The sequence below is a fragment of the Rhynchophorus ferrugineus genome, unplaced genomic scaffold (assembly GCF_030347505.1).
Source record: "Rhynchophorus ferrugineus isolate W39M unplaced genomic scaffold, kcgeb_rfMv2 rfM8, whole genome shotgun sequence".
Lineage (NCBI taxonomy): Eukaryota > Metazoa > Arthropoda > Insecta > Coleoptera > Curculionidae > Rhynchophorus > Rhynchophorus ferrugineus.
In genome coordinates this window covers 6,152,346-6,180,138 of record NW_027472587.1, presented here as the reverse complement: position 1 = coordinate 6,180,138, position 27,793 = coordinate 6,152,346, and the positions used below count along the sequence as shown (strand labels likewise).

General features: G+C 30.3%; 1 protein-coding gene across 2 annotated transcripts in view; it reads right to left on the bottom strand.

Moving 5' to 3' along the window:
• Positions 1-27,793, bottom strand: part of Nrx-1 (Neurexin 1) — a 341,164-nt gene that overhangs the window by 40,804 nt on the left and 272,567 nt on the right. For both annotated transcript variants that reach the window (XM_076411694.1, XM_076411693.1), the window contains 2 exons: positions 27,270-27,474; positions 19,952-20,143 (listed from right to left, as the gene is read on the bottom strand). In XM_076411694.1, the coding sequence (XP_076267809.1) occupies positions 19,952-20,143; positions 27,270-27,474 (397 nt within the window). The remainder of the gene's footprint in view (positions 1-19,951; positions 20,144-27,269; positions 27,475-27,793) is intronic.

Below are 27,793 nucleotides of genomic sequence, written 5' to 3'. Positions count from 1 at the left end.
GGTACAAGAATGAGATAACAATTCATTGGAAACTATTCAGATACTATTATATGAAGAACTGCAGCTGATATAAAAGCGAATGGTGCTCAATGCCCAATACCTTAGGTATTCAAATAGTTTTGTGTGAATAGTATATTCCTTCAAATAGTTTTTAGCTAACCATAAATGCGGCTTATAATTTAAAATAAAATACATTTTTAATTTTTGAAAGTCTAGTCGACTGAGAGATAGGAGATATCGCGGTAATTATAAACCCCGTAAATAGTTGACGTTCTAGAAAGATAAAACCATTACTTTTATAGAATAAATGATTTGGTCCTACGGTGAAAATTACTTTCAATGGCTTCACATTTTCCTTACGCTAGTTTGGCCATCTGAGAGAATATTGATAGAAAAGCGATAACGATAAAACCAAGGATCAAGTGTCCTTTTCATTTTTAGAAAAGTGATCATGAAAATTGTGTAAAATCATACTTCAAAGACTAGGAGAATAAACAATATAAGATAAACAAGTAAAGATTAGGCAGAATCATGGTTACATACATAGAATTTCATCAGTTTATGCTCTATATCAGTTTATTAGATGTGAAATGCGTTTGATTTTGTTTTTCGGGTTGGTTTTTATTCTTTCGGTCGGTCCTCATCTGGAAGCAATACATGTACCCCTAAAACTATTAACCTGATATTTATATGATTTTGTTGATAAAATCTAGCCGAGGTCTCGAAATTATTGCAAGTTAGTGTTAGATTGGGAGTTCTGAAACTGAGGTCCTTCTAGGCAAGTCATTTTATGTAGCACTGAGATGCCACTGCTGAGTAATCAAACAATTAGGACGTATTACATTTTCATGGTTTGTTAATCGATTAAAAAAAATATTATCTCTCATGGTCTAACATTGTCGAATCAAGATGCGACAGTCGAACTTTCTAATTCATATTTAATTTTCTCTGTAATAAGAATAGACGTAAATTATAAACACAGATATAAATATTTTTTATCTAAGACATTAAAAAATACCTGATATATCAATTAAATGAAATATTTCAATATTAATCTGTATTATTTAATGCAACAATAATTGTTTTTAGGGCCACTAATTTTGTCCATTAACCAAATTATTTTGTTAATGTTGTCGCATAATACTAATTCTTTGGCAGATATAGCAAATGCATTTGGGATAACATAGTGATAAAATATAACTTTGTCAAGAAAAACGTACATAGGTGGTAACAGCTGGTATATTAGTATGATTTGACATGGAAACATAACAACGAACGAAACAAGAACTAAATATAAAAGGTAAATATGCTCTGTAATAAGAGTTAAATACATTACTTGGATATATTATTGTTAATTATATCTGGCCTCCAGGGGATAGCATAGGTGGTTTGAAAGAGAGTTCAATGTAAATATGATAATAAAAGTCTAATCTATAAACCATTGTGGCTATATACTTAAAAGTTTAAGTCCTTCGATAATATATGCATTAGGTGTACTATATCTGGCCTCTAGGGGATACCATAGGTAGTTTGAAAGAGAGTTCAATGTAAATATGATAGTAAAAGTCTAATCTATATACCATTGTGGCTATATACTTAATAGTTTAAGTCCTTCGATAATATATGAATTAGGTGTACTATATTGTTAAAATAAATTATATTTTATAATATATTTATTTCAATACTTTGTTTACATTAGAATGTTGTTATATATCAAAACCAAAGTTAAAGTTAAATGAGGCAAACATCGCAACTCTGTAATATTATAAAATTTAATGACCTAATTTTACTCTTATTTTGGACGGACTATATATATGACGCTAATATGCTTAATATGTGAAAAAAACAGCCTTATACAGTTTTTAAATAAAATGTCTAATAGTCCCTCATATGATTAAATATATTTTACACGTTCTCCCTATGAATTCTCTGACCTTTTCAGATGTGGCCTCATGGTTTGTTAATCGATTAAAAAAAACATTATCACTCATGGTCTAACATTGTCCAATCAAGACGCGACAGTCGAACTTTCTAATTCATATTTCATTTTCTCTGTAATAAGAATAGACGTAAATTATAAACACAGATATAAATATTTTTGTCTAAGACTTTAAAAAATACCTGATATATCAATTAAATTAATTAATTCACTATTAATCTGTATTATTTAATGCAACAATAATTGTTTTTAGTACCACTAATTTTGTCCATTAACCACATTATTTTGTTAATGTTGTCGCATAATTTTTGTGTATATGAATCCCAATATCATATAATCTTTTCTATTTCTACTATTGTCTACTTTTTTGGTATTATTGGCTTAGAGTTTCGGTAGTCAGTTGAAGTTGAAATAACGGAGCAATATTGATCATTCTTAAATTTGAAATAAAATATATTCGTTTATATAATTCATTTCAATATCTAAATCTTTTTGACTATATTATTTCACAGGCTACAATCTCTAATATATTTTCATTTATTTTTCCATTCAAGTGGAAGGGAATAAATGTCATTGCCTTTAACATATATTACAACCCACACGGTTCTATAAACCAGATATTTCAAAATCCAAGTAGACGGATATTTCACCTGCAGCAGCGGCCAGAGTGGCGTGATATATTCGGAAAATTCGGAATGGATAGTTTTTCCAACAAGGTTTTATTCCAGATCTATCTCTCGGGCGGGGAAAGATTGCGTTATGAATAATGGGATTACAACGTTGATAGGCAACGGCGTGTGTTGGAGGTTTACGCGAGATTTTCATTTGGGAAATGTGATTAGCGGTAATTTAGTGTTTTGTTTGTTTCCTAGAAGTAGAGCCATTTAGAAATTACAAGGAGTTCTTCTAATTATCGTAAAAATAGAAAATTTTATTGTATTTTATTTTATAGTTGTTTATGATTAACTAATAGAACTAAAATAATAAATCAATTATTAATAAGTTTTACCATGACTAGTAACATAACCTTATATCATTTAGGTTATAGAAAAAAAATTATATGGAATATTTAATACATGTTATTGTGATTCGGAATAGTTTGGTACCACTCTCCCCGATGCATTTCAATTGTAACTAAAAATAGATTCTAATCAACTAAGAAGTTGATGACATTCCTGGAAAGCCAGTAAGTCTGGATATTATAGGTTTATACTAATTTTAATCACAAAATTGTTTTAAATCATTTATGCAAAGCTAATATCTCTAATTTACTGATAAGGTAATTACAAAGTATTATAAGTGCTGATAAAAATTGATTACATAATAGGTCAATTGAAAAATCCCTGGCCTACCATTATTTTTATTACTTTAGTAACTTTTATTCAACATAATTCCCTTCAAGGGTGATACATTAATTGTAGCAACCCTTCAACTTTTTGATACCATTTTTGTAGTACCATTTATCATTTGCTTCAAAATAGGCCTCAGCTTCGGCGATCGCCTCTTCATTCAACGAAAATTTCTTCCCAGCGACCATTCTTTTGTGATCTGAGAACAGGAAATAGTTACTGGGGGCCAGATCTGGAGAATACGGTGGATAAGAAAGCAATTCGAAGCCCAATTCATGGATTCTTGCCGTCGTTTTCACTGACTTCTGACGAGGTCCAATAAGGCTATGTAATAGTATGTTGCTCGTCCTTCCTTTTTCAAGGGAGTTAATGAAAATTATTCCATGCGTATCCCAAAATATAGACGCCATAACTTTGCCAGCCGACTGTTGCGTTTTCCCACGCTTTGGAGCGGGTTCATCGTGTGAAGTCCACTCAGATGACTCTGGATTGTATTTCGGAGCGAAATGATGGAGCCATATATCATGCATTGTCACATATCGACGCAAAAACTCGGGTTTATTATGCTTGATCTTCTTTAAAAACCGCTCCGAATCATCAACTCGTAGTTGTTTTTGGTCAAAAGTGAGCTCGCGCGGCACTCACTTTGCACAGATCTTTCTCATACCCAACTATTCGTGAATTATATGATGTACAGGTTCAGTTGATATCTTTAGAGTGTGTGCTATTTTATTCAATTTCAATTTACGGTCATTCAAAATCATTTTCTGTAACAACCTCTTTTGGGCGTCCACTGCGTTCACTGTCTTCGGTGCTCATTTCACCACGTCTAAACTTAGCAAAGCAATCCTTGATGGTTGATTTTGCCTGGGGCAGTGTCCGGAAACTCGGCATCAATCCAAGTTTTTGGGTCAAATGTATTTTTTCCCTCCAAAACAAAAGTTTCTTCACTCAAAATGTTATAATTCACAAACTAATGGTCCGACAGCTGTCAAATTTATAGACGCATCTTTTGAGGGTTAGCCGGGGACTTTTTAGTTGACCTGTTACTCAGTGTTAAGGAATTATGAGATGTTATAAGCTTTTGTGAAGCCAGCAATAATGCCGAAAATGGGAAATACTCTACATATATGAAACTTGAAGACATTAATTCCGGGGGCTACTTCTAGTTCATGAGTTAATTAACAACTGATTTGAATATTAGGAAAGCTACTGTTTTCCTTACTGACAGTGCTCGGCCACAAATGTTTTTATTGAACTTCTTAAGTTCCGTTTAAAATCATATGAAAATAATTTAAATTATCTTCGATGTAAATAAAATCATTTCTAGAATATAAGAGAACTCATCGAAATTTATGTCTAATATTATGAATAGCAATAACAATGACTCAAGGGTAGGAGATTTATGAAACGAAACGGACAATGAATAAAAATTAAAGGGTTTGTGAAACAGCATCAAGAGGGATTGTGTTATCATAAAAACGTCGAAGTGTGACAACTGGTTGACAACAATTAATTCACAAAAGTTTTGACAGGTTGAACAGACAAAAACCTTTTGAACTATTATAGTTATATGCGGAGACTGTGCTGTCTTTTAAAACTATAGACTATCCCAAGTAGCAGTGAACTCCAGTCATCTCAATTTATGACGTCAAAACGTCGCAATGTTGCCGCATTTAACTATGGCATTTTATGCATTTTAGTTTATTTTTGTTTCAGCATATAACATGATTCTACTATAAATAAAATAATGAAACAAAAATATTATGAAATATTATTTAATTTAACGTTATAGTACATATAATACATATATTATATAACGCCTTAAACAACACTTAATTAAACACCCACAATATTTGTAAGTTAGATAATTTTGCGGACATTTGACAACCGAGCGACTTTTGCAGGATAATTCGGTTACCTGTTCGAAGGTATCGGCCAGCATTGTATCACTTTTTAATTGGAATAAAATGAGAAGGAAAATATTGTCTAGTATTTATACGAATATACAAAATGCAATATGCAAAGCATTATACATCTTGATGACGTGAGTTCATTGCTACTTTGAATAGACTGTATATGTAGTGTACCAGTCAGAGTATATCCATCAAATATTAATTAAATTTGGCTCTGAAACTTTATACATGAATTTAAAGAACAATATGAAGAAAGAATCATTAAATAGTTGTTGTTAATAACTAGTTGTAATACGTGTGTCAAATACTTTTATATAAAAAACTATTAATAATGTTTTATTAATTAAATTGTAGATTTTAAATAAAAAGATTAAAACAAGAACGCGATACACTTATCCCAGGGTAAAATGTAAAATCTTAATAAAAATCAGAAAAGATTATTGAGTATAACATTATTACTGATGGTTAGGAGCTCTAACATTATTATAAATCAATTTGACAGACTGATATCGAGATACTGATGATGATAACCTATTGCTGTATAAATAGATTATTATTTAAAAATTTTCATTAAATTCTGAGAATACATCAGGTATTCCATTGTTTGTGTCCCAACACATGAATCATTTTGAAATATTATCAGTATGCCGTGCAGTATTACAAATAAATATATTTCTCTCAATCTGGCATTAAGTAAACAGGCATTTGAAGAAAAATACATAATATGAACCTCATTCAATATAGTACATCTTGTTGCATGTTGCCAACATTTCATAAGAGGGAAAATCGTTGGTGCTCGGTTAGTGTGAGTCTGTGACGGAAACCGTTGAATTGCTTAACTTCAACAACATAAGTGAATGAACATACACGTACAATTATAAGACATAGTGAAGCATCATCGGTGTGGAGGAATAGTGGGTGAAACCTAAATTTGACTGACCGAAAAGTGACATCAGAGCTCAACACTCACTTAAATAATACTGTTTCGACAATAGCAAACGGTTGCGATTGCGAAACTCTTTATAACGGAAGCCAACGTTAAGCTGGGAAAGAAGTGGTGCAACTGTCATGAAACCTGGACATTTGATGACTGGAAGAATTTTATATGGTTCCATTAATCATTGTTTGCTACAGTTAACCATGGTGGAGGTTCTTTTATGATTTGATCCGCAATATCGTGGTACACTAGCCCGATTACTGCAAATGTCAATCTCTAGACTAGTATATTGGTACCAAATATTGCCATATTCCATTCACTTCGTTAAAAATATTTAGCACATGAAGACGATTGACGGATGTTTTGACACAAAAATTATTTATAGACTCGAATCTATTTTTCGAAAAATTGCAGCTGTTTTAGAAGCAAACAGTGGTTCAACACATTATTAATAAAGAAATGTTGTGTTATGTTAGCTGTTTGTATTTTTTTGTCCATCCTCTGAATATAATTAAATGTAAGGTATCCGATTAAAAGTCAAGTTAGTATTATTTATATATTACATTATTTTTATATATTTATGGTATAATATCTTTAGAAGTATGCAATGAAATGGTCATCCAGTGAATTTGTCTTAACTAATGTGAAAATTTTTTTGGTTATTCGGTTGTATCAACTCGTATAACATATAATGGTACATGGATTTATAATGAATTATAATAAGATCAAATAATATATATATATATATATATATATATATATATATATATATATATATATATATATATATATATATATATATATATATATATATATATATATAATATATATATATTTAATTATAATATATTATTTAATAATAATATATTATATATAATTAAAATAAGATCAAATAATATATATATATATATATATATATATATATATATACCACATATGGGTATATATATACATATATTTGTATGAACTCGTATAACATATAATGGTACATGGAATTTATAATGAATTATAATAAGATCAAATAATATATATATATATATATATATATATATATATATATATATATATATATATATATATATATATATATATATACCACATATGGGTATAAATATACATATATTTGTTCTGAAATTATTGTATTTTTTATCAAATATCAATCTCATAGATATCCGACCTATTCGGTTCATTTGACTTTCAATGACTCCCTTTTTTGCTGGTCGCATTTCTTCTCGTTGGTTGGTCCTTATCGAGGCACGAATACCGCTGCAAATAGAGGCGTTTCTAGAAATCACATCAGAGATAGGAGAACCCTTCGGAAATTGAAGCCCAATCAAATTGTATTTCGGGGAAATGTTCCCAATTTGATGGCGAAAAATTTGAGTCCCTAAATATATATAGTTTTGAAATATATTACCCTTTAAAACTAAATGATATTATAATTTTTTGTATATTTGTGACATCTAGCGAATAACTACAATATTTGTTAATTGCGTGTTTTTATTTATATATGGTTATGATTATTTTTTTGACAAATATAAATTAGAAATGTGAATGTATTGCCTGGGTGTGTTTTCTTCAATGAAGCGATAGAAAAAAAATGAAAATTTGTGACGAAAAATATCATATATTACTCTAGTGCTTTATTAATTTTCTGGTGAACTTTCTACAAATATATATACTAAGATTTTGCACAGACAAGAATAATTTTAATTTATTCAACAAAAATTGTATTCTCTTAATATTTCTTAATTCTCAGTGGCGAAGTTCCAACACTCAGTCATGGACATCACTGAACTTAGACCTGTATAAATGTATTACTAAATAGAGAAATTCGCCCCCGTATTATCTTGAAACAACAATCTCTGTTAGTAAATATTTATATTTATGTTAATATTATTAGAATGCAATATTTTTAGGAAGTTACTGGATTATATTGGATCTAAATCGGTCGTAAAATCATATGCTACAGTAGTTAAATCTGTGTCTTTAATTAAATTACAAATAACGAAATATGTACAGCCAATGCAGACAATTGTTTAATTTCTTTACAACAACACTTTGATATTAAAATATTGAGGAGTTGCTTTTTTATTTCAGTATATTTCAATGAATCAAAATTAACATTTGATTAAAAATTAGTTACTCGTGAATTGATATATAAAATAATGTATTCAAGTTTTAGTCTATAAAAGATTACTAGAAGAATTCCTTATAGTAATTGTTGTATATTCATTAATAACTCTATATATTATAATATATTTTATATATTTAGCAGTATCACTATCTATTACAGTGGCTGTTGTATATCTAGCAAAAAAAAAATATATCATAATTCTTTTTTTCTTTTTCAAACCAGCAAATAGAATAACAAATAAAATTTAATAACTAAATAGAATTTTATTTTCTTCGAGCATCTATAAAATGAAGCCTAAATATGATATAATTGTGAGATCAAATAACACTATTACAATATAAAAATATTTTACATTATTAATTTAAAATTTAAAATAAATTATTATATATATATTAATATATAATATATATAATATATAATAATAATATATAATATATATAATATATAATATAAATATAATATATATATATATTATATATATATATATATATATATATATATATATATATATATATATATATAAATATATATAATATATATAATACATATAATATTATAATTTAAATAACATTTTACAACAAATTATATTACTAATTAAAGACAAACAAGTTTCGTGTGTGATCTGGAATTGATTTCATGTTATTTTAGTAATTTGCTATGCAAAAACATGGTTAATTAAAACAGTATCAATATTAAATGAGTCAATAAAAGTATACAGATTATTCAACATGTGTTAATTTATTATAGCTGATGCAACAAATATATATTACGGTGAATTATTGATATCTATATGAGGTTTCTATTACTGTATAACAAACATAATTGATGATTTACATATTATATTTATAACTTGAATTGTCAATATTTATACAATGACTATGTTATATCAAGCAAAAGAGGTAATTTTGAAAGCTATTAAGATATTTCTGTAAGTTTTATTCATATTAACATATAATCTATTTCAGATTTCATTAGTAAATATATATCGTAACAAAGAATTAATTGCATATTGCAATTAATAAATACGTTAAGTTATAATAATTTTATAGAATTTTAGTTCGTCATATCTTCGTGAGATGTTACAACATAAGTTTTCCAGAACAAAGTCCTAAGAAGTTTAATAGGTGCACCCAGATGATCAGGACTACAGGACTGATTACTTACACGGAGACCTTTAGATACCCGCTGTTATTCAGGTTATCAAGTGAGTTACCAGGACACAGAAGACGGGTTCAATTTAAACAACATTCAAACATTTATATGAATTAGTAAAATGAACTATGAATAGTTATGAACAAAAGTTGAGAATAATACATTTTAAAATTATGCTGACCAAAAATTGTTCTTCCTCATTTCTTAATTTCCTATATTAATGACTCAACATTGAAACTTTTGATGAAAGGGGAGAATATATTAATAAAATAGATTTTGAATAATGTGGTAAACGAGAGTGAAAATCGTAAAACAAACCTCCAGCACGTGATGTTACAAAAAAAAACACGAAAGGTAGTGGGTGCTAAAATTTATGTTATTATGTCGGAAATATATATCTTTATATCACCAGAAAGGAAACAACGGAGTGCTCAGGCAACACATCTTTTTTGGAGCGGTAAATGTAGAAAAATGCGGACGATTTTTTACCGGTTTCGTTGCTTAACTTTTGTAAATAACGCAAACCTATATTCATCAAGTCGGCCAATGTAGCGAGACGGCTGAAAGTCGTCTATTTGAAAAAATTACCTCGCGATGTATACCGCCGGAATACCGAGATAAGTTTTTAGGTTCGAATTTCGAATAATGACGTGAAATCTGCGAAGAACGCGACATGTAAAATCTCATTTTGCCACTGAATGTGGCTTTATTTGACTGTGAAAGGCGACAAGCCCTCATGCGATATATATTAAAAGCGAATATTTCAAATGTAAACTGTGCGGTTCTCCCCACATATATATTTGAGCATACTTCAACCACAATAAAGCTCCAGTGTTTATTAATGAGATACTGGGAATATATCAGATAATATTAGCCTATTCGTCATTATAGGGTTTTAACCTGAACTTATTTTAAATTAATATATTTTACAAAAGATCTTGTAAAAAATATTTCAACTTACTACATTAATTACAATTAAAATTCAGTTTTTTCCTTGTAGTTTTTGACAGTCCTTAGTAGTCTTTTCAAAATAACAGTAATCTTACGTTATCAAGATGTTTAATGCATTGCCTGTCGCAATTGGTAAATTCGTTTTAGAATCAGACAATATTGTCCTTCTCATTTTATTCTAGTTAAAAAAAGAGACAATGATGTATGATAAGTAACCGAACTAGCCAATAAAAGTTGTCCGGTTGTCAAGCGTTTACAAAATTCCTCAAAATATTAATTATAATAACTATCCATTATTAACCGGCCAACGTTGTTTTAACGCTTTACTTATTTGAAGCCATTGGTTGCCTCTCTAACCAGTTCTTCTAACAGGAACAAGATAATGGCCCCTTCAGGCTGGTAAAATTCGTTAGAGAGGTAAAAATTTTTACTGTTAAATATTAACTAGCTGCGGTTTTTATTGAAAATATTTTAGCGTGGTGCAGCTTCATGCAATGATAGTATGGACACGGTCAATGAAATATCTCAAAATATGAAAAATATAATGTTGGATTCACCGAAAAGAAACCCTTCTCATACGAAGCGGGTAATCAAGTTGATGTTACCTCTATCAGGGATCATAGAGATAAAATTTAATACAATTATTTCAGAGTTAATTGTTAGTCTAAAAAGTATCTAAAGAAAACTTAGAGATATGCAGCAATTTGAGGGAAGCAGAACATCTTTTTATACACTGCTGTGTAATATAGGATTTAAATGGTGTAAAGATAAGCCATGAAGAGGTCTAATAAAACTTCCAGGCATTGCTTTGTAAAATCAAGAAAGACTTATTATTTCAATATCTGTATTTAGATGAGACATGGATATTTCAGAATAGCACCAATATACCCAATGATCGCTCAAGGGAAGATTATAATTAAAATAGTATTGGCAATAAAAGTTGATAGAAATAGATAAATGTTGGATTAACAATAGATTAGGTTTTATTGCTCATAACACTTATTAACAATTAATTGTAGATATATTGTTCTTCATGCTATAAACACGAATGGTTAATAAGACCTTCGGTATGTATGAACTCGATCAGGCATATTGACAAATGATGGAATTGTGAGCAAATGTCAGATAGATTGGCGCTTGATTGGTTAATTAAGCGCTTAGCTATTCACTTGAATAAAGAATGTGTTATGATTCAATGCTGAGAATTTCAATATGTTGAGAGAGGAAGCAACTAATTGTGAGTATATAATTAATATGCAATAACTGTAGGAAATCTTATTGTAGAGTGTAAAATATTTATGTGTACAGATATGCCTGTAACTGTCCATAATATACACGAGCATTTAGTTGAAATTTGCTAGGAGAGAAAGAATGGCTTTATCATGAAATATGTATAGAGGTAGTTACAGAAAAACTAAGGAGAAACACTGTGATGTCAGAATTACTTTAGAGGGAAACACTGACATTGTACCGAAAGAAACAAGAATTAATGGTAAAAGGTAAACATGCTCTTTAATTTAAATAAAATATATTTTAGGCCTCCAGGGTATACCACTACATAGAAAAACGCCCTGCAATGTTGCTATTTCCAACATGGACATATTTCCTCATTGTTTCATAAAATAACTTAATATCTTGGACATTAGTTACTACTTACAATTGGGGGAGGTTTGCTATTTTGTTGCCGTTCCTAGGTTTGTTTAACTTTAGGCAGTTCCGGTGAAGATCCTGTATTACTTTCATCTCTTTTTTATTTTTAACAGTTTTTAAGCCCACTTCTCGTTGCAGCTCTTCTTGCTATTTCGTAATTTTTTTCTTGCAATAAGAGCTTTGATTAGTTTGTCGTTGAAGTACATTAACTTGTTTCTAGGGGATGTGAGGTTAAAATTCTAAGTGTTTAGCGGGATTGAAAACGAATTGATAATCTGAAGCTGTTCAAACGTGGTCTGACCGTTGATCTAGCACCACCAGTCAAATCATTTTTTACCATCAATAACTAATGCGATTGAAATAGGCTCTTAGAAAATGGTCAGAATTCACAAACATCAAAAAATATGGTCAGTTGGTTAAATGTCATCGATCAAAATTGATTAATGTTTGACATTTACATGAGTAGACACGCTTTTAAAACATGAAAATAACACAAATTTATTTATGCCCCAACCCATTATTATCTTTTAATATAGCATTCAAACATTTCGACCGTAAACTTTGTTGTCGATAAATAAAAATACGATGAAATATCAATTTTACCTTCTAATATTATGGATGAAAACTTTCGCATAAGGTTATAAAATATTTATCGGAATTTACCAAAGAAACATTTCGTATTATACAACGAGAAAAAAACCGGCCAGACTTTTACAACTTTCGTAAGCGCCAAAATTTATTTTGTAACTTTCCGAAGAAGTCATATATATCTAGATTTCTCGCTTAAAGAAAATATGACTTTAAAAAAAAGCATAACGAGAAGGAAACATATTAAATATATAAATAAGTACAAAAAGATCCGTACCGAAGTTTTGCCGTTGGCAATTTTCTTTAAATGTCCGTTCATATAACAAAAAAAAAGTTGCACAAAGTTTCCAGAAACAAGTATTATATTCCCTCTTAAAACGCTGCTAATTTTTCATTCTTTTTAAGAGTGGAGACTATTTAGACTTGCTTCCGGCCGCTTTCAGAGAATTTTTCAAGCGAACTTTTGACCAATTTGATGTTCGTGCTATTGCAGCAATAAATGGGTCTAAAAAAGCTTCTAAAAAAAGATATATATAGTAAATATTATTTTTTATTATGAAACATGAACAAGATTCAATTGGAAGACGTTTATAAATGAATTTTATTTTTATAGTAGATGTCTGTTGCTTAAAACCTCAATACAAACAAAGAAAGAGTCTGAACATAATAGTTTACCTTTTGTTTTGACTACTTTTATATTGAAATGTTATGACTAAACAGAATATAGCTTTTAATTCACTGCAAACTAAGAAAAGTACTTTATACTTTTACTTTATAATGCTTTTCGCGATAACGAGGGTGGATAGAATAGTGTGAATATCTGACATATATACAATATTTATTTATTTTTAAGATAATGAGTCACCATTTGCTGTTTGCAATTCTTCATGGAATAGTATCCGAATAGTTTCCAATGGAATTTGTCCCACTCTTGTACCATTATTCATTTCTACAATGATATTTGATAAAGATTTCCATCACTTTCCATTCTCTGCTCTACAACTCTCCAAAGCAGTTTAATTGGAATATTCTTGATGACATTCTGAACCATGACTGGAATTGGTGTTTGTCATAATAACATAAATTGATATAGTTGACATATTTGTAGGCTTCTTTTGAGGTTCTTCCTTTATAAACCCGACGGGTCGTAGGAAATAATGTTAAGCATGATTCATTGGGCCATACCATATTCTTCTAATAACGAGATAAGTGGTGCATCGTTGCATCACTTATCTCGCAGCTTAGCATTGGCTTCCATTATATCGTCTCTTGTAATCGCAACGTTTTCATGAGTTTCAGCTTTGTTGAGCTTCCGCCATATTGTTTATGTTTCTTTTCCAAAAGTAGTTTTATGTGTCTGGCTAAAATTATTTTTAATGTAACTGGCTAATACGTACATGCACATTATTTACGTCGAAACAATATTGCCAACGTAAAAAAAGATATACTGTATTTTATGCTGTTCGTATTGTTTTGTAATTTATCTCCTGTAATTTTGTTAATATAGGGTACATTTTTATTTTTATTACCAAAAATTCTAACTCAAGGGCTTTGAAAATCCAACATATGACACTTGAACCATGGAAAACGGCTTGTTTTCAGTTTGTTTTTGTTTTCCCATGATTTACGAATTCTTAGTTTTCCCATCACATCATATGGTTTATGTTAATTGTTAGCTGAAGTAATGAGCTTCTATTCATTTAAAAAAATGAAAAGTGTCGATTAGTAACTAATTTTATGAAAAGATGAAATGTCTGATATGAAATATCTCAGCCGATAACCCTTGGGGTAGGTAGTTTTAGCGTTTTTTAAGCGACAGGAAACTACAGATCGAACGGGAATACGTTACTATATTTCAGAAATATATTTAAAACACCCATAAGGAAGCTTGTCGTGAAGAAAATGTGGATGATAAAATCTTCTGTTAAGCTGAAAAAAAGATGATACAATAACTGTACGGAATTGTGTACCATAATTATGCCAGGCGAATGAATCAATAATCGATCAATTTGTGAATATTTAAATTGATAATTAAATATGAATATAGTAGTTAATAGCTTGGATATTTACTTTGAAGCTTCATTTTTAAATCATTTAAATAAGTAGAATTAATGGTTCAAAAATAAAAACATAACGTTGCGTCTAGAATAATATTATATACCTTAGAAACCTTTTGATGCAACGCTTCTTCCTGAATTATTAAACTTAGTAACTTACTTACTTAACTTACTCTACTTACTAACTTAATTACTTACTTTACTTTTTTTTAAATACAAATTCGTAAAAATAATTTTCGTTTCCACATCGAATATGAAATTTTAATATTTATGAAATATGGATTTCCTCATGCTGTTATGCTTAATAGATATATGATAAAGTCAAAAACAGATTAGTGCTATTCTATTACCATCATCAAGACTTCCATTTCTTTTTTCCTGCTTTTCATTATCTGTATTGACTTTTTGTTATCTTAGAATCTCTCGATAATATCAAAGGAAAATATGATATATTCCAGATTCATTTCTAATATGAAATTTTCCTTATATTATACGATTAAAGGTAAAATATTTTGACAAGAATTATATATTGAGATAAAAACGATGTAATGACGTCGAATTAATGAATTAGGCAATTTTTCTTAATATTAGTATTTCAATGTATTGGCAATTATTAAGTACTATCTTTTACGTAATAATTATTATTACAACTTACTTTACAACTTATTTTATAGTCATTGCTGGTCTAGTGGCATGTATATGCCAATAAATAGCCAGTCAGCAACATATTACGACTCTCGTCAATAACTTTGAACAGAAACGAGGTAATGGAGGCTCGTTCTTACTGGTAAAATTCGCTGGAAAGGTAAGTTTTGATACTATTAAATATTAAGTTACTCGAGTTTTTATTATTTTTAATTTTTTTTTACTTTATTGCAGCTGCACTGAATATTAGTGCTAAAATCTCCGAAAAAGCGTTTATATAGCTTGATGTTAATTCTATTCAAGGTTAAGAAAGACTTTTTATTTCAATTTATATATACACACAGAAATTTCAAAATTGAACATTAGGTCACCCTTGGCAAGATGCTAATGAAAAAAACGTCAAAACAACAAAAGTTGATGGAAAAGCTAAAAGTTAGAATAACATTTGATTAGGTTTTGTTAATAATAATATTGTTGCAGATATATTGGTCTTTGTGCTAGAAGAGGTTTTAAGCAGAGTTAGTGGATTTCTCCCAGCCCAAAAGCGACTACCATGGAGAAACGAACCATAAGTATTTGCTCTTGTTTGAAAATCAGCTGTTAAAGAACTAGGAGGCACCCATCAGTTAATATTATGGACGTTAATTATGTTTTATGTTGTTTATTGATGCAGATTGTTATGGGATGTGGTAACGAATTAATATAATAGACATGCAGGTCCAGAAAGATATACAAGCAGGAACTGTTTGGATATGTGAAAAGAAGGATTGTTGATAGCACTCTTCAGTTGATTTGAAATTGACAAATGGTGGAATTGTGAACTAGGTCTAGATTGGAACTTAATAGTGCAGTTATTGGCTTGAAGAGTGGCTTATAAAGTGACAGTGACCGAATAAAACTTTCCGGATGTAATGAGACATTGAGATGAAGACAGTGTGATGAGAGTGGAAACAACTAAGCGTGCGTATATAATTAATATAGAATCACTGTAGAAAATTGTATTCTATGGTGTAAGAAATTGCACAGAAATGTGTCTAAGTGTCCAGAACATACAGGAGCAGTTGGTTAAAATAATTGAAGAGTCAAAAAATATAATTTTATAAAAGAAAATGCACTCAGATAGTAACGGAATAAATACAGTGGTACTATAATGAGACAAGGAAACACAGCAACGAAGGAAATAAGAACAAGACATATAAATGTAAGTATGCTTTCCAATGAAAGTTATTAACATTACTTGGATTTGCAACTATTAATTAGGTGGATTAGGCTTTCAGGGGATACATAGGTAGTTTGCAAAAGAATTTAATGTACCATGTAATAAAATAATTCTAACCTATAAATTGTTGTGTTGTGTGGTTTAGATATTCAGATAATATATACATATAGTACATCTAAAATTTTTGGTTTCATTATTTTATTTATATTAGAATGCTATTATATATCAAAGCCTAAATAAACTATCTAAATCGAAGTGAACTCACGTCAATTTAGATGACGTGAGTTAACTGTTACTTTGGGCGGACTCGATAAAAGATTCCATTCTACATAACCACAAGTTCTGTTTCTCCAAATAATATTTCGATATTGGTATATTTTATTATCGATTAGTATACAACATCTTTTAAAAAATCAGGATAATAATGATGATGGTTCATCAAAAAAAAAAAACGCCAGTCATTATATTGATGACTTGTTTTTTAAAAAAGGAACAAACGACCCAGTTAATAATAACCGGGGTGTCTTAGATAAAAACATCGACGTTTGATTAATGGTGTAGGAATTTATTAGAAGTGTTCGGTGATGTGCGTGCTTTTATAGGCGCAAATTACAACCTGATTCAACAACTATCTGACGAAATAAAATCGATAGCAGCGCTAGTTTGTTTAACTGCAAAAAAAACGTAATTTAAAACCACATATTACTTGGATCTATATCTACAGTAAGGTTATTTATATATATTATATTAAAGGATATGGTTCCTTTCGATACAGTATTATAAAATAAGATCATTTATATAAAATGCGACATTCACTGCATACTTGAGGCATATTAAAGTTGACATGGTTTAGACATGTAACAGATCAATTGCAAAGTTCCCGGCATGACACATAGATAGCACTACTATAATTAAATCCATATGTTTTTTAGTTAGCCCTAACTCTCAAAAGATGCGTGTATAAATTTGACAGTTGTCGGATCATTGGTTTCTAAAGTATTTTGAGTGAAGCAATTTTTGTTATTATGAAAAAAATGGATAAAAAGGAATTTCGCGTGTTGATAAAATGGTTTGATAAAAAAACTTGGTTTGATGCTAAGTTTCCGGATACTGCCTCAGGAAAATCAACCATCAAGGACAAAAACCTTTAAAAAATCCACAATTTATTTTTGAATTACCATACATTAAAATTGAATGAAATAGCAGACACTATAAGGAAATAAATTGAACGTGTACATCATATCATTTACAAATATTGGGGTATGAGAAACTTTTGTGCAAATTAGGTGCCGCGCGAGCTCACTTTTGACCGAAAACAACGACAAGTTGATGTTTTGGAGCAGTGTTCGAAGATGATCAAGTTTTGATAAAGTTTTTGTGTCAATATGTGACAATGGATGAAACATCACTCCATCATTTCACTTCGAAGTTCAATCGAGAGTCATGCGAGCGGACTGCACACGATGAACCCGCTCCTAAGCGTGTGAAGACGCAACAGTCGTCTGGCAAGTTTGGCGTCTGTATTTTGTGATCCGCGTAGAATAATTTTCATTAACTACCTTGAAAAATATATGACGCCATACGTTCAGGTATCCCAAAAACAGTCGTTACGCCTAAAATCGTCGATGAAAATCATGGATTGATATCGAACGATGGGGGCACACGTGTGTAGTCACCATGACAAAAATCCATAAATTGGAATACGAACTCATTCATTCCTGAACTAACCCATTCAGAATATCCTCCAGATTTAGGCCCCTGCGACTATTTCTTGTTTATAAAACTGAAGTAATAGGTGAGTGGCTAGAGATTTGGAGCAAATGAATAGCTCTTCACTGAAACCAAAAATTGTGAAAATACAGGATTACTAATTGTAAATAAAATGCTTTTTGTCGAAAAGTTTATATGTCATCCAAAAATTTCCCCTACTTACCAAACTGTCCCCGTAAGTTTGCCTCCCTTTTTGAAGAAAACGGGGGCACTTGGAGGCGTGACATTTGGCACGGTTAAAGATTATATCGAAGAAGAATTCTAAGGTCTAATAATTTTGTGCAATATGCGTTACAAATAAATATATTCCAATAAAACCAAACCAAGCAATCAGGAATAGCCGTCAGATCAATTCAGCGGATGTTTGGCTCGCCGAAAATAACGTACTAGGATAGAATCTCACTGGGGCTTAAAGTTTGTAAAATAAAATAAAGGATAGTGTTTGTTAATCTATAAAATTTATATTTAAAAGGATATTAATAGGGAAAGTGAGGATTTTAGTATTTTAAGATTTTATGTTACTTTTGGTTACTCCTATATTGCTGGAACTATTAAAGAATTATGGTAAATTATCTGCAGTGGCGGGATAGAACAGTGAAATAAATAAGCAAGGAACAATGCAATTTTATTTGTTATTTAGGAAGACAAATTATTCTCTTAATCAGCCTGGCATATTTATTATTTTTGTAATGTATATTTTAGTTAAGCAATATGGACAATGGATCGATAGAACACATAAGACAAATAGAATAAATAATGAATTAATAACAGTACACTTGTAGACATTTTACAGCATTGATATTAAGATATATATAACACATAAGTAAAGAGAGATTATATATAAATATATTTGGTGTTCTGAAGTTGTTACAGTTCTGAAAATAATCATATAAATAAAAATAGTAATAAAGATAATACTTATGACTTTTTGATATAATGTGTAGTGGTATAGTGACTTAAATTTATCAATACTTTGTTGACCATTAATGGAAATTTGATTTAATTGATTGCAATTAAAATTCATTAGTGAGTGTTATTTATGGAGATAATTTGCATATATCTTAATATGTTTTAATATACAGACAGTTATTACTTTAATTAACCTTATGTATCAAACATATTTATGATCTTATATTGAAGGTAGTCTTAGGAACATATCATGTTTAAATCATTAGAGTTTAGTCAGTCAAGTGATCTAAAGAAATGTAATGGGGCATGAGGAAATTTTGGATACCACCAAAGCAGGACATAGACTCAAAAGGAGTAAACCATCTGATCTTGTGTAGCGTTGTGTAGTGAGGTGTAGTTAATATAAAATACAGCAGTGACATATATAAACATTATTTCACCAGAGACTGAGATAAGGCCGATGGGTCCTCCTAGTTATATACCTAGATTAAGTTATCATAAAGACAAAATGTAGGTTAGTCAGAAACGAATAGTAACAATGTAAAAATTAAATATTAAAACATGTTTTAAACTAATACTCTATTATGAGATAAACATGATTAATTTACTACATTGTGGTCGAATTTTGATTACAGTGCGATCACTAGTATGATATAGCGTTATTAGGTTAGAAAAATATCATTCTTATAATTATTTTCAATATATTTATCAAAAATATTACGAAAAACTTACCCGAGTCTTGTTCCCTGGCATAGCTTGCCACATCGACGGGGTCGTTGTTCATAACAAGGTCCTTAAAGCACCCTACAAATCCCTGTTGAAGAACTGCCGTCCACAAGCCAGGAGGCGAAAGAATTTCAGAAAACGGAGGTCCTAATCCACCGATGTATAAATTCCCTTCCAGTTCGAGTGTGGCTGATCCTTCTGAAATTTAACAACACTCGACGTTTTAGAACAATAAAAATGATTGACGTCGGTATCGGTTTTTTTACAGTCACATCTATTAAGTTTAGTGTTCTGTAATGTATGTTTTTCTTTGTTCTGAAAATATGGGTAATTAGACTGTAGAAAATAACGTATATATGACCAATAATACATCTATAAAGTATACTTTTTTTAAAGAATAAGCGAACATAATATTAGTTTAAAAAAGGTCACTTCTTAATGAAAAAGTTGTGAAATTATATATATTTATTTATTTACAGTTATTAAAATGAGCTGTAATAATCTATTTAATATATTCTTTATTTTAGTGTTAGTAAATAATCAATAATAATAATTTCTGGTTTATACTTCCTAGTAATGGAAGAACCTGAATATATTTATATAGACGAACATAAAAAGGAAAGGCTTAATATGTTTTATATTAGATATATGTTACATAACATTTTTAAATCCGAGTTTTATATGTTATTTTGCTGAAGCGCTATAAAGGCATTCAAATAAATTTCTACATTATTATCATGTATTATTGATATTGAATTCAAATATCGCTAGAATCATAGGAAAATTAATGGCAAGTGGAATGATAATGATGGAAAATAATAACAACGAAGCTCTGAATTTTAAAAAATGTTTTCAAATATATGTATAATATAATTATCACTTAAATTGTTTAATACATCAGTATAGATTTAATTTCATCCGAAGTATGTTAGCTCTAAGTAATTATATTTATTAGGAATTATTGTTATTAGTTAAATGGGTATATAAACTATTAAAAAAATAGTTCATAATCAATTTAGGTGAATATTAATTTATAAATATAGTTTTATAGTTTACATTCGGAAACACATTTAACCGCTATATTTTTTGTTGGATGGAATTGCCAGTAAACCCAATATAATTTTTCAAAATAATGGGTTGGTGAAAAACATGATTTTCAAACCGAACTTATTCATATGAATTTGAAATGCTAATGAATTATTTATGAAATTATATTTAAAATCATAATTTCGACAATGTAGAATCTTCTTTTAATTATTAGCAAAGTATTTTGAAGCTAGCTTTATACGATTGAGAACATTTTGCAGAGGCATAATCTTATATGTATGTAACCACACAGAAAAAGGTTTGGGCTATATGGTGGGTATATCAAAATTTCCAAGCTAATCTCGCTCCATTTTTGCCAACACATGAAAATGTTGGAACGTGTTAACGTTGGAAGACAATGCCTTTTCTATTGATCAATTTTTTTAATTGCCTGCTCGAATAGCCTTCGTTGTTAACCGTACAGAGTTAAATTAACAGCAGGTTTGAGTTGCTCATGATCAAAAATTCCTTTTCAATATTATAAAACATTTGCTTGACATCAGTGCAGGCTTTGCAATATCAGAAAATCTTCTTCAGTCTTCCAACGTGATCTTTTCATCGCTCCTAGCCATTCCTTTCAAAAATGGACTTAATTAAGTTTCGTAGCGTTTCAGAAAATGGATACTCATTCCATTAATTTTTTCGCTTTTAATTTGTGCTAGAACCGTAGCATAAAGCTTGAATATAATCATATGTCAGAATATCGACGAGAATATTAGATATTTCATAATGTTTTTATGTATTTTGTTCAGTACTTCAACGTCCTTTAAAATCGATATTTCCGAAAGCGAAACGTGGAAGTCAATTCTTCATCATTCGTCATCATTTGTGGAAGACACTTGCGTTCATTTGAGCACTAATTATCATAAAAGGCACACAATTTTCACTACACTACTGTCTGCTTCTTCACAGAAGTAAATTAATAAAATATGGTGAGGATAACCCTAAGGAACATCAAGCCGCAAAAACTTTTGACTGCATATACGAATAGTGTTCTTACATTCAGAAGATCTGGAATGTTCTACGGACTTTTACCTTTCAAACGAGCCAGAGTATGGCCTGAATAAGTATTACTACAGATATATAATAAGACAAACTATATAGAAATTTGAAGTTGTTCTATTAATTGATGTAGCTTTTAAGATAGGTCATAAAAGAGCATTTTTAAAACTAAGAAATAATGACGCTTGTCAATTTAATTAAGATACATTTGTTATGCAAAAGGCAAAAAAATCCTACCAATCTGCCTAACTAAAAAAATATTAAAACTGTTACTTATGGTACTGATAAATAGGCCAGTATTTGCTTTTACACTTTTTGCCATTTCTCACGGTATGGACTCCAAAATGTCTGAATAATACCAGTATTGTATTAAAACATCGTCAATTGATTCAATAATGTGTGAGATTGAAATCTTCTCCCCATTCCCTGCTCTAAAACTCTCCATAACTGTTCGATTATGTTAAGATCTGGCCATTGTGTTAGACAGAGAATATGCTTAATGATATTCAGATATTCCTCAAACCAAGATTGAAATTTTTGGCTGTATGTATGCATATATTATCATCCTGGAATATGTTAGTTTTTACAGCAATATGCTAGTAATAGTAAGAATTTCTTCGGCCGGTGATATCATGCCAGGGCCAACTGCATACCACGATATTGCCACCAAAACCATAATCATAATCATGCCTCATGATCGTTCACCATTTCTTATGCAGCTTAACGTTGACTTCCGTTATAAGGTGTTTTACAAACACACCTTTTCCGTGAATGCCTCCGTCTTACTGTTTTTATATTCCAGACAGTATTACAAACGAGTGTTCTGCTTCCACTTTTGACGTTGTCTAGCCACAACCCATTTTAATATTCGTCAGTCCTTATCAGTTATCTTTGCGTTTTGCCAACTCCTTCTTTTAAGCTGATAATTAGTATACACAAGCTGTCATGGATACTATCGCTCGTGAAACGCTAAACAATTTAATTTTAATGAACAATTTTGTTATTTAACGTTAAATTGTTTTCCCTGTCGTATTATTTATATAGAAGATATTTTACCAACATGCAACAGGGCGTACTGATAAGATGATATAGTATTTATATAAAAATATGTATATTAAAATACACATATACATATATATTTGAATCTCTTGAGTAGTTTAAACAAGTTTTAAGGCACCTTAAAACGTTTTAAACCCTTAAACTGCACCAATATTCATCTTCAAATAATATATAACCTATTATAACTACAACGCTAAAACTTTATTATGATTCACCTGTAAACTGGTTCATTAAAAGAAAAACAAACGAATTGCGAACTCTGGTCCTACGTGATATAACGTGAAAATAGGGTTAGTATGTTAACAAAAAGTTTGTAACAAGACTAACAAAAGAGGTCCAACATTACATTATATTATCTATCCATAAAGTTGTAGAACAAGACTGGGTAAACGTAATTAATCACAGAAGAGTTTGGAACATTTATTTGCTAAATGTTTTATGATACATGTTTGTAAACATGAATGTGTAAGGAGAACTTCACACAAAACTACTGTCTATGTTTGTGTGTATGTATGTTTTTATTGATTAGTTGTAGGTGGGTTAGTAAAATAATGGTTAAACATTGATAATTTGTATTTACTTATGCTGTCTGAGTTTATTCCTTTTTGTTCTCTGTTTTATATATAAAATTAGATTCAAATAAGATATAGATTCCGTGAGTATTTAATAATAGTAGTATTTAATTTTATCGTAAACATCGTAAAAATTATTACATATACAATTTACAGAGTTACAAGGCATTAGCTGGTGGTTATAGAAATAAGGAAGGAGTCGTAAGTGATATTCATGGTAGTAGATATGCGCTTGGGCAGTTTTCACTGTAACCTTGCAGCAGCCAATTGAAAACGTCTTTTAATTTTTGACGTTCTAAATTAGGTATTGTTAAGTATCCTTGTCAATATACCCGACAACTACAAAATAATCATTCAAGAACTCCTTTCTAATTATAACCAACTTATTTTAGACATGTTCTTAGATATACCTCGCGATAATTTTGGTGCAGTGCTTCACATTAAAAGACGCTACAATGAAAAATGGTCAGAAGCAATGCTCGCCGATTTCTGTAGGTCGATTCGCTCCAAAACTCGGATTGATAGAATTTAAAGGAAAAAACACCAAAAGAGCTTGAGCTATATAATGAAATAGATTTACTGATACTTGTATGGCTTAAACTATCGTAGTATATAAATTTTTTCAAATTGTTGTTAGTGCAAAAATTGAATTTTCTATTGTAAAACCTAAACTTTCTAGCCAAATCGAAATTAACACCTCTAGATCGGATAGATATCAAGATGCTTGACATAAGTTTTAACTGCTCTCAGTGAGGTGAGTTCATTAGATTGTTAGCACCTATAATTGTAATTAAACAGGCAAGCTTCTCACAAACGGTGTTTTGGTGTCCTATTATCGGATATCTTCGGAGTTATTAAAAATATGTGGGGTACGCTTCAGAAAAATAACACATAATAAAAAGTAAAGCATAGAAATTACGAAAATATTAAGTTTAAATTAGGATATCTATTATAACTCTCGCATAATTAATTATGATTCTAGTAAGTAATTGAGGAGTTAATATTTTTTACCAATATGGAGTATTAATTGACATTCTGTACTAGGTTGTTCAATAAGTTCAATTTGTTCTTTTCTTTTCCATGCTTCAAAACTTTTTTTTGTGGTGTTTGGTTAGCTTGATGGAGCTAGATCTGACGAATAAGCTGAATTTTGAATCTATCTGTGCTTAGGTAAGTTTGGGGAAAATGTAATTTTGTTAATAAAAGTCCATGATATTTTTATACGTATCTAGGTATACTGACATATGTAATATCTCGATACTGCTACGGAACTAACCATTGACAATAAAACAGTTTTGAACCACTTATATAACTGTATATATTAACAGCGAAAAATGTAATAGACCCAGTTTACTTTTGCGAATCGTTACTGAAATGAAACAAATGGAACCATTTTTGAAACGAATAATTAGCCCACGTGGGATCAAGAAAGGCTATACTGGATATTGGATGCGATTCGAAAGCAATTGTTCATCATGAACTACCAAACTAGACCAAACGGGGCAGTCAAAAATTAATCCCTTTGAAACAGGTCGTTAAAAAATGACCAGTGTTTTTCAATAGACATTACGATAACTCTAGATCACACAGATATTTAGTGGCTCGGAAAACATTGAGAGATATTGGCTGGGGGGTTTTGATAGGTCCACCATATATTTTAGATTTTGTTTGCTCTGCCTACCATTTATTTTGGTTTATAGTAAAAAAGTATGGTGTTAAAACTGGATTAAAAAGAGGATTATGAAAATCACGCGATTTACTTTTCTATATTATAGCCTCTCTTTTACTAACTGAGGTTTATGTGGACTAAACCTACTGCTTAATGTCAGCTCCGAACTAAGGTCCTACCAATTGGCGAGTGACCAACTATAGAAGCCATCCCAGAAGACATCTGATCTTACCCAATCTCGTTATTGGCGTAAATGTATCGATTTGATACAGTCTTTAACCCAATAATCTTAGGAATAGTTGGCTTAATGGTTTTATCAGAAAATATCATCGATTAAATCCGCAAATATATAATTACGAAGAAGGGAAGGTTACTGAAATATATCTGAGTAAATTTATTTTGAAAACCATGAAAAAACGAAATAGTTTTTTATAATTTTTTTCATATTCTTCTCTAAACATTAGATGCCATGCCATGCCATAGCTTTCAATCCAATGGATTTTAAAAGTTAAAAGAAGTCATGTTTGGAAGCCATTATCTGCATCATAAGGAATATAAATTCGCTTGAAAGCTGAAAGCCTCGTTCACCATGCTTTACTTTTAGTGTATTGGTTTGATATAAAATCACTCAAGTCTTCATATTAATTAAATGACGCCCTATATATATCTCTTGGATGTTGTGTGTACTCATTTGACACATGTTTGTACAATTGTAACTTATTTTGTAAAAATATCAAATCAAATTAAATTCAAAATCATGAAATTTTGATTTTGGTGCTATGAAAGATCAAGCGTTAAAATATCAAAGGATTTATAGTTCAGCTGTTGGCAGAAGCTCTTGCTCCCCGAACTTATTGAATAACTAAGTATAATCCTTCTGTCAGGCCTATAATTAGATTTAAAGCATTTGCATCAGATAGTATTACTGTGTATTAAATAGCATTGTGTACATTTGTAACCAACTTAATTTTGAAGCTTACTGAAAATCTTCACTTTCTGGTATGGATCATTTCGTCGAAGTGTAAATAAAAAAGTGTTTCCAGTGCACCGAAAATGTCTGAAATCGCATTCGCAGAAGATTTACCGTACTAAAAAGAAGGCGATTAAAGTTCATCGAATGCTGTGCAAAGTGTATGACAACTAAGCTCTATCAATTTGAACTGGCGAATACTGGTTTAGGTGTTTTAAAAATGGTGATTTTGTCATCGAAGACAAAGAGCGTTCCGGATAGCCAAAACATTTTGAGACGAGGATTTGAAGTCATTAATCGACGAAATAATTAGTAGAGAACATTATAGACTACAACTGATGCATTCGGGCTGAAAACTGGGTAAAAACTATTGTAATACGAGCAAAAACCCAACAATGTTATTCCTTAGTATGGTAACGCTCGATCACATGTTCTAAAACCGGTGAAAACATACTTGGAAACAGTAAAATGGGAACTGCAGGCCCAGAAGTATTATCCAGACCTTGTTCTTTCTGATGGCTATATTTTTCGAGATATCTTGATCGAGTCAAATAGTGGATAGCCTCAAAAATACCCCGTTCTTTCGATATAGAGCCCGTAAACTGCCTGAAGGATTGGAAAAATGGAGAATACCTTGGCTATCGATGGAGAATACCTTGAATAAAATACATTTTACCGATTTTTTACAATAAAGCTTTGAATTAAAAAAAAACTTTACAAGTAATTTATAGGCCTAACATATCTAATGAATTCCTTTTAAATCTACCAACTTAAAACAACAATTAAAATAATATTAAGTGAAGTGTTGTTGAAGTAATTAATCCAGTGTGAGGTATAGTAGAGAAAATAATCGAGTTGATAGTACGAGTAACATCGCAGAGAAACGAAAGAGTAAGGAAACAAAAGCACTTGAACTGAACTTAATTAACTTAAGGTTATTAGGTAAAGTATTTCTCTGTTACTTACTTGCATTCTTACCCATAACTTTGAAATCCGTGTGGAAGCCGTCGACGCTGATTCGGGCGTCGCGACCGGTTCTCCTGAAGATCAGCTCGTGCCAAGTACCGTCGTCGATCCTCCTTCGGGATCCCCGTTGCTTCGATGGTCCCGTGCCAAGGTCCAGGTGTATATAGATGTGACCGTTGTAAATCTCGACAGCGAATAAATCAGTCTGAAATAATGTTTGTTAGTTAAATGATGAAGTAAAATAATTAAAATTTCTAGCAAGATCTGGAGAACTGTTGGCATCATTGCGATATCACTTCGTTAGGCTATATGATATTTTGTTCTTTAATAGATCCTTACAAGTGTTTTTAAGAACTAACAAGTCAACCTGTAAATTTCTTTATGTTTTATTATATTAGGTACTTGAATATATTTTGATTAGATGTATCTGGGTAATAAATTCATGCTAGTGCGAAAAAATGATCATAATACATGCAAGTATCTAATATACCCAAGTTCTGAAATGTTATTTGAATGTTGGTCTT